General features: G+C 28.8%; 1 protein-coding gene across 1 annotated transcript in view; it reads right to left on the reverse strand.

Annotated features, from left to right (window-relative positions):
* The window catches only part of LOC105621452 (major royal jelly protein 1-like), a gene marked incomplete at its 3' end in the record, with an annotated part of 25,259 nt that extends 15,917 nt beyond the window's left edge, over positions 1–9,342 (reverse strand). Inside the window, exons 1-2 of the mRNA XM_012202920.1 lie at positions 9,076–9,342; positions 8,535–8,706 (exon numbers count right to left, since the gene is read on the reverse strand). Of these exons, the coding sequence (XP_012058310.1) occupies positions 8,535–8,706; positions 9,076–9,342 (439 nt within the window). The remainder of the gene's footprint in view (positions 1–8,534; positions 8,707–9,075) is intronic.
* Positions 9,343–9,580: the final 238 nt, after the last annotated feature.

Here is a 9,580-nt window from a genome sequence, read left to right on the forward strand (position 1 = left end):
ATATATATATATATATATATATATATATATATATATATATATATTAACAAGTAGACTCTAAAAATATTTTCAATCGAAGTAGACACATTCTTCATTTTATCTCGTTATCTGGCTTTGCGATGAAATTTATTGACTTTGAAATTTATTTCAGTTTAGAGACTGCTGGGTTAAGTATGCTATCTGGACCATGTCACCGTATCGCTAACGCGAAGATGGAGTTTCTACTTGCAAATTGTACGTCACGCAATTCGTCGACGGCAGAAACTCCACCGGCAATGAGAATCTGGTAAATTTAGTTGCGATTGTGGAAAATGAGAGTTGTAGGACAAAGGAACTTCGTGCTTGCTGGCAGTAATTAACTATTATATCGCAAAGCACTGAGACTATTTAACGCGTTCGCTGTAACAGATCGGTAAATTTCAAGTTACATTTTTCGACCGCGCTGAATAGTAAAAATAATAAATTTTATTAAAAATAATGACATTTATTATTTTTACTATTCAGTGTATTGTAGCTGAAATACTTTGTTAAATCGTGTCTCTTGACACAAATATCGCTTTATTTTTAAATTTGATATAAAGTATCTCGTTTTGTTTGTTATCCATACATAAAATATATCCGGTTATCGATCGCCATATTACAGTTTACTAAATATATAGTTATTGAATATTGCGGTTTGTATATTTCTATATTTATTTTTCTCTATTTTCGCTTTAGGATGGATTTGAAAATCGATACGTTTTCTCAATCCTTCTTTCTTTCTACTCTTCTCAAGTGCACCGCGCATACGGAAGTATCCTGCATGTGTTTGTACATGGTAATGCATTCCCGCTCTAAACGCAAACAATCCTTATCTCGGCGCTGCCATTCGTGAATTAAGTATCGCGCAGTAAAATAAAGTGCACTCAGATACAAAATTAATTGCTAAAGTTTCTGCCGCTCATTTACGAGCGCACCTTTTTATACTTTCTATGTACCGAGTCTCACCGTTACTCTGCAATTTGTGTTCGCGACAAATTACTTGATTGAATTTAAATTAATAAGTAAAATTGATCAAGGAGTAATCAACAAAAATAAGCAAAGATATTGGCCATATTCAGTCAAAGTGAATTTTGATGCTTAATAATATTTTTAATTAAATCTTATCTTAATACAAATTATATTAAAATATTAAAAAATTAAAAATATTAAAATAATACACTAAATTTTTATATTAAGCTCATTTATATTAAGCTAAAATTAGTTTGGCAGTCAAAATATTAAACTGAAAGAGTTTCGAAATTGGCTTCGATACGAAATTAATTCAATATTATAATTCTTATCTGTATAATTTATCTAGGAATTCACATACGAATAACATTGCAATATTAATGTAATTTATTAAAAAAAAATTGACAAATTACATAATAAACATTATTATTATATGAATCTTATAAATTTTTTTCGTAGCAAATTTTAAAATATAATCTTTTATAGTAATTTTTATACTTATAAGTTATATATTGTATATATATTGTATTATAGTTATATATTGTAATGTGTTATGTCTTTGTTTTTTAATTAAATATTAAAAAAAGAATGTTTTATTTTATGTCCTAATATTTTCTTCGTGTAAGTTTAAATAAATTTTCTCTATTTAAAAACTATATTCTACTTATATATATTTAGTATTGAAATAGTTCATGTTTACGGTTAAGAAGTTATAAATGAATTAACAAAAAGTTCGTTTTAAATTGGTTGACAAACTCACTATCAACAGAAACAATGATAATCACTGGAGAGATACCCTCTGTGGAAAACAAACCATCGAGTTGGCCGCAAGTTAGCGTGGCGCACTTGTTAGTACACCGTCGCTTTTTGTATCCCAGCGGTAAAACTTCTAAGCGCCCACGATAATTTCATGCAAACGGCCGCGAACGACTCGCACAACGAGCTAGCCTGCAACGAAACGCCAGAACACCCACGAGTTATCGTTACCGTGCATCGTGGCAGCGATCGTGGTTGGCAATGGTTTATGAAGGTTGCATTGCGCGGGTGGACGATTCGCCCAACCGTGTATAATAAAAATATCTTCCGTTGCTTGGGTCTCTTTTTAACGAAACTTTGTCGCGATGCTGTCACGCTTTTAGAGCAACGAAGCGACGCGACGTCCTCATTAATGAGTAACTCTTGTAATTACACTCGTTATACTCTATTTACTTCTAGCTAAAACACGGATAGAGAAATGGTGAAAATCCATTTTCCATTTAGTTAAAACTCTCTTTTTCTAGATAAAGAAAAAATCTTTCTTGATGATTTGAACTAAACAGTATGTTTAGTAATGTTCTTTTATGTTTTTAAAGGTTTTGTATCGTGAATAACTCTTTTGGGCATTTTTTCTTTTTTATCTTTAAATGCATGAATGTATAGAATGAAAGTTTAATTATTTTTAGGAGTGGTTAGCTTTTGACTAATTTTGATTAGAAAAGTGCGAAAGCACTTTTATTGTGTCGCGAAGTGCATAAGAAACGATCTGTTAATTTTGAAATCTAAATTTTCTGAAATGCTCGAGACTTCTGTAAATAATATTAATAATCTATTATGAATAAAGCTCTTTTACAGACTTTTGTCGACTGTGCTTGTGATATAATGATGAGAACGCTTTTTTGTTTTGAAATAATTTTACAAATTAGTCATTATGAGATATGTAAAAATGAGAACGGAAAAGATCATGTTTTTTAACAAAATAAAATTTGCAGTATGTTCTTGGACGGTCATATTTTTCTGTTTATTCTCATTATTTAACTTTTGCGAGCAGTTTGCATGTAGTTTGCGGCGTAGCTTCTGTGTAAAACACTGTGGTGCTTTGTGCTTTTCCCTTTGTAATCCGTCAATTTCAGAAGTGTGTTCTCTACTTCTCTATTGCTTTTAAAATCCACTGAGAATTTTGTTCGTCATAGCTATACATTACTTTCAATTACCTTAAATTGACTGCTCATCATTTTGCAAAAGTTAAGCAACTTTTTCGTTTTACATGTATTATACTAAAATGTACGAATATTTATGCATGAACATTCATTGTTAAATAATTTAATTCTTTTATGCTTGGATCTTTTATGTTTGTTAAAAGTTATTATTGGGACAAAAAAAGAAAAATTCTGCAAATGAAAATTTAAACTTACAAATTTATAATTGTATTGACAATATTTTGACTAAAATGACAATATCATTGCGTAAATCAATATTGCATTTCTGTTGCAAAGCAAACAGAAATATTGATTAAAAAACATTTAAAATAAAAATAATTTGTGGCTTCAAGAATAAATTAAGTATAAATTGCCTATATAAATCTTCGCGGTTAGTGCGTAAATAATATATTTATATAAGATGATACGATATAATGTGCAATTCATTTCATTAGTAAGTACATTTCAGTTCTTTGGAAATCACATCTTATCGTCTTATATATCTTAGATATTATTTACTCACTAATTATATAGGAGGATTATATAGGCAACTCATATCACATTTAAAACAATAAATATCTCTGTCCTGTTTCTAAATTGACAACATTTTACGGTTAAGTTTAAATGTTGGCATTATTCTATTTTAGATCTAGAACTACTGTCAATACTATTTATTGTGGAAATTGCTTCCTAAATGACATTTATAACGAGATTATAAACGATGTAAATGTCAATGAAATTTTATTTAAATTTTAAATTTTATAAAATTTAAGCTTTAAACTTTAAACCGTACAAAATTGTCAAATCACAATCAAATTTGAAGAGAATAATCAACATCCAGAAAAAAGGTTTTTTTCGATTTAAAGAAATGTTTCTTTGCTATACAATCAAAGAAAAAATTTCTTTTATTTGTGAATGTCATTTCTTTGATTTAAACATTTTTTAAAAATTGATTTAAACATTTTTTAAAAATAAAATAGAATTTATTTGATTTAAAGAAATTATATTCAAATTCAAGAAATGACGTTCAAATTATGATTTGAAAATCATTGCCTGTATAGCAAAGAAATATTTCTTTAAATCGAAAAAACCTTTCTCTGGTAACTATGATTGATTTCTTACGGTTTAAAGCTTAAGTTTTACACCTTACCCCACAAATACATATATAAGTATTTTATAATTCGGACGAAATTTTCGTTAATGGAGATAATGCGGTTTACTTTCGTTGTATCTCATATTTATATTTGCGAACATCTGTGTAATCAGAGCCATAGAGTCAGATGGTGCAATCATTCCAAAACGATTCCGAGATGATTGCAGCTTGTATTCAACCTATTTTTCGCGAAATTACGAAAGAAAATGCCGAGTAAGATGAAAAACGTGTGATTAAAGAGATTCGCGAGTACGCAAATAAATCTCGGAAAGAAATAAAACCGTTTATTGGATTCTTATATATAATTCTGATTATGATTGATATGAATAATTCTGACAGTAATTTTATTAAAGCACAAAACCGTAAAATTCTAGGAACAGAATTTGTGGTATTGAAGTCAAATTGTTTAATTTATTGCATATGAATGCTGTATTGCATTAATATGCCACACATTTTTTATAATTGGGAAATATCTTTTTAAAATATTGTTTTTAATTGAATAAAATTTGTTATTTATAGCACATCATATAATTGATATAAAGTGAACGTATTTATCTTTGGATGTTGAAAAATTTTATTATTAATCATTTTATATTAAAAACCTTTGTGATAAATTAATCTTGAATGACATCAATGAATAATAAAATAATTTTTTATATTTCAACGAACTTAAATTAAGTTTTAAATGATTTAAAATATTAAAACTAACGCATTGATATTTGAAATTGACGAAGATTGTAAGAATTGAAAATCTTTTATAAAATTTTGATGAAAAGAAAATTGTGCAAATTCATTATAGTATTGATAACTCATGATAAAATGGACAATGAAAAAATTTTGAAACTATTCTATATTAGCAAAGCGTTTGGAATGATAGAAAATCTCCATTAGAAGAAAGAAAAAAGTGCTCGTTACATATGATTTTTTACGTTAGATTGCTTCGGATTAATCGCGATTATCCGATTCCTTTCGGTTTATTTGTGAAGCGGCAGGGAAAAAATAGAAAATCTACTAACAATTTTCTTGCAATTTTCTTTGGCGAGCTATCTCAAGATCATCTTGATGAATACAAAACCACCATCCTGGATTTTCTCTTTGCTTGTGAACGAGCGGAATTTGGAGCGAGAACCACCACTTCCGTGTCCTGTTCACTTCCGGCGTTTTCCTTTCCTCCCTGAATTGCGCGACGATTGCTTTCTTTGCCGGGTTTTCGACTTTCCTTTGTATTGTTTCCGAACTCGCTCATGCTTGAATTTACGCTTACGAAAGATTCGAATTTTATAACATCAGTTAGCATGTGTGATAACGATCTGTATGATCTGTATGATGATTAAATCTAATATCACTAGCATTTAAAAAAAACGTTAATAAAAAATATCGAAAAATATTATATAAAAACATTTATAATCTTTGTTTTATCTTAGCTTCTGGAGCTTTAATATCTACATGTTTGTGTTGAAATGGCAATTTGTCATGTTATTAATATATATTATGCTATTATGCTATTTATTTATTATTTCGAAATAATTCGTTTTTATGAGATTATATTCAGAAAATAGCATTAGATCAAGATTATATGTATTTTACATAACTCCTTCAAAGTAGTTTATTATTTGCTGATGACGTCTTTTGCTTGACGTCAATTAATTAAACCGTAAACATTTGTCAATAAAAGAATAAATATATCTGTATGAAATCATGTTGCAACTTTTTTTTATAATCGTAAATATATTTTTTTTCATCTGAATTGTATAATAAGCATTTTATGTAAATTTAAATCATTATGTAAATTTAAACCTATTAGGTGTACAACTTTGCTTCCGCCGTTTTTTTTTCCGAAATTCGAGGCTTTATTGTAAAAAACTGGTTATACATTTATGATTCAAAGTATTGTCCATCGCTGGCCACTACTTTCTCCCATCTTTCGGGTAGCGTACGAATCCCGCGTCGAAAAAACTGGTCATCTTTTGGCTATCCACAAATCGATCCAATTTTTTACTTCTTCATAAGACCGGAAGTGCTGGTCAGCCAGGCCGTGTGCCATTGATCGAAACAAATGATAGTCAGAGGGAGCAACGTCTGGAGAATACGGCGGGTGGGGTAGGACTTCCCATTTCAACGTTTTCAAGTATGTCTTGACACTTTCGCAACATGGGGTCGAGCATTGTCATGCTGCAAAATCACTTTATCGTGTCTCTCGTTGTATTGCGGCCGTTTGTCTTTCAATGCTCGGCTCAAACGCATCAATTGCGTTCGATTCTGCCTGTGATTGTTTCAGTCGGTTTTTAACAGTTCATAATATACTACGCCTGGTTCCACCAAATACAGAGCATGACCTTGGACGTCAAAATCACCGTTCTTGAAACGTTGAAACCACTCACGACACGTTCTTTCACTAATAGCGGCCTCACCATAAGTATTTGAGAGCATTCGATGAGCCTCAGCCGCAGATTTCTTCATATTGAAGCAAAAAATTAAAACCTCCTGCAAATGACGAGAATTTGGCTCGTAAACTGATATTTTCAATCGAGAATAACTTTATGATGCAGACACAAATCGACTAATGTTTCTATGGGGTTATGTTGACAGATGCCCAAGTTTATTGTATGACGTCTATAATCTATTTCGACCACCACTTACCGCTAAAGCCATATCATAGCCATCTATAGGAAAACGGTGGAAGCAAAGTTGTACACCTAATACATATGTTAAAATATTGAAAACAAAGACTTTGTAGTCTTGATTTTAGAAAATAAATCTATTTTTTCGTGTATGTCTGCTAAATCCATTTCCATATAGTGGAAATGTATTTCGTTAAGGTTCACTATACCAAAAACGAAATGCTGATATTTATCTGAAAAATACATTAACTGTTCCAGTAGCTTGAATATTTCAGCCCAAATATAATTTGCAATAATTTTTGAATTGCACATTATCATCTTGCGCAAGTATCACCTTAAAATTAATATTTTATTTTACAGCACTAAAATAATAGTAACAATTATTAGATACAACAATTGTTAATACAATTCAAAATAATTTATCGATTGATAATAAATAACAATTATATTTGGATATCTTATTGTATTTTCATCAGACTTTTTATAAATGTCTAGTATAGACATAATATCTAGTATAGATGACTATAGATATCTAATATAGATGACATATAAATATCTAGTACAGACATATTCTGAATATTAATATTGGGTTTGCAATTCTTTTCACAAGTTTACTATTTTTGTTAGCTTCTTTTTTATTTGGACATTTTAATAGTGTCTTTATTTTTATTTTATAGATTTTATTTTCTGATAAAGAAGTATGACAAAGATCTAAAATATTTATAATGCAATATGAAAATGTCATAGGAATTAATGAAATTTTTATTTGAAGATAAGATTTTCTAAGTTTTACTGGTAGTTGCGTACATAAATGTATTAGATTGCTCAAATGAAAAAGAGACGGGCATTGTGGTAGCCATCCTTGATGATAATATCAAAATGTTTGTTATGGATATTTGATGTTTGCTGCATACGCAATGTTATATGTACATGACGTGCACGTGACGTTACTGTTCTTGAATAGGAAATATTGACAAGGAGCACAATCAGTTATCTTAGCATTCAGTTTACTTGTTAAGCAGAAAAATAGCGTTTTTACTGGAAAATTTATCTAATGAAGAGCAACGTGTGGTAAATGTATGAACCAATATTGAATTTTTAGTGCCACATTTAAATGAAGTTTACATAAGAAAAATTTCTTTATATTGAAAAATAAAATGATATGCAGCTTAAAAAGAAAATCTAAATCTTTCTATTTGTTTTCAATCGAGCGCTATTTCTCTCTTTTTTTATGAGTAGGCAAAGTTAAAAAAATGCTTTTTGCTTCAATGTCGAATAGCTCAATGAAGAAAATTGCATAATAATCAATAAATATGCAAATCAAAGATAAAAGTTCACTTTTTTGAAAGATATAAACTATGTTAGTGCGTAATTTTTAATTCATTATGGAACTTTGCCAAGTTTGTACAAATAATAAAATATGTAGATTTAATAATATTAAAATATGTAGATTTAATAATATTAAAATATGTAGATTTAACGAATCTATTTGTATCCGTATATGTTCATAAAAATTCAATTAGATCTTTATCTAGAGCATTGAGTTGAAAAGTAGAGACTTCAAGTTTTTGAATCATCTCATCATAATCATTTTTTACGCTCTCTTCCCATTTTTGAAAGGTAGAATAAAATAAGGGTGATCCCATTCCTTTAATTTTTTTACATAGTGTATTGAACAAAAAAATTATGAATGGTACAAAAATTCATAATAGATAATTCATAATAAAATGATGTTCATAATAAAATAATATAAATAATGTTTACTGTTAATAAAATAAATATCAAAATAATGTTCATTAAGAAGCAAGTACTTGCCATCGCCAAGACCTGTCAAACTCAAGATACCATCTGTATACGTAAAATTTTGATCTGTTATAGAGACAATAACATCAGCTGATTTCATGAAATCAGATTCGATTCTGCATATACTTTTTTTAAATGAGTCATAAATTATTAAAAACCGGAACCTTGGATCAGCTATAAATATCTATATATATATTTATGTGTGTTAAATCATTTAAATTGCAGAAGGGAGAGTTACTGAATACATATCGGTCGCTTAACCATATATACCATTACTATTTTATATTTTTGCCTAATATAAGCAACATTTAGTAACAAAAAATGAAATAAATGAGAAAGTAAGTGAAATAAATGAGTAAGTAATATAAACAAAAATTTAATAGATTACATCTTGTTTTATATATGCTAACATTTAAAAAAAATCAGGATCTACTCGTTAACTTTTGATTAATTTATATTTTGATAAATATGACTGAAATAATTTTATTCTGAAAGTTTATCGTACTGTGATTATAATGAAGTATACTATTATTGTAAAAGAAGATGTTCTCACAATCATTTCCAGGAATCGCTTATATATTTTAGGATAATAAACAATAGGTGTTGCTAAATGTCCAACACCTGTTCGATTAGTCGCAATGTCAAGTGGGATGTAAATTATTTTAACTAGTGTATCATTCTTTAAATTAAAGGTCATCAGTTTTGGATTACAAATTTGATCGAATCCGATTTTGCCGTTATTTAGAATGACATGATTGCGTTGAATCTGAAGTGAAAGTAAAAATTCAATTTCTTGTATTTTCTGCATCAAGCTAATCATTGTGTAGATATGTAGTAGAGAAGTGCGTATTAAGATTTTTTAATGTTTAATCAAATCGAATCAAATTTAATTTCTTTCGAAATTTAATTTAATTTCTGTTCGAATTTAAATCGAACCGGATTGAATTATTGAAACAATTTTTAATTAAGAACAACGTAATTGTTATTAGGTGTACAACTTTGCTTCCGCCGTTTTCCTATAAATGGCTTTAGCGGTAAGTGGTGGTCGAAATAAATAG

Source organism: Atta cephalotes, assembly GCF_000143395.1.
Source record: "Atta cephalotes unplaced genomic scaffold scaffold00033, whole genome shotgun sequence".
Taxonomy (NCBI): domain Eukaryota; kingdom Metazoa; phylum Arthropoda; class Insecta; order Hymenoptera; family Formicidae; genus Atta; species Atta cephalotes.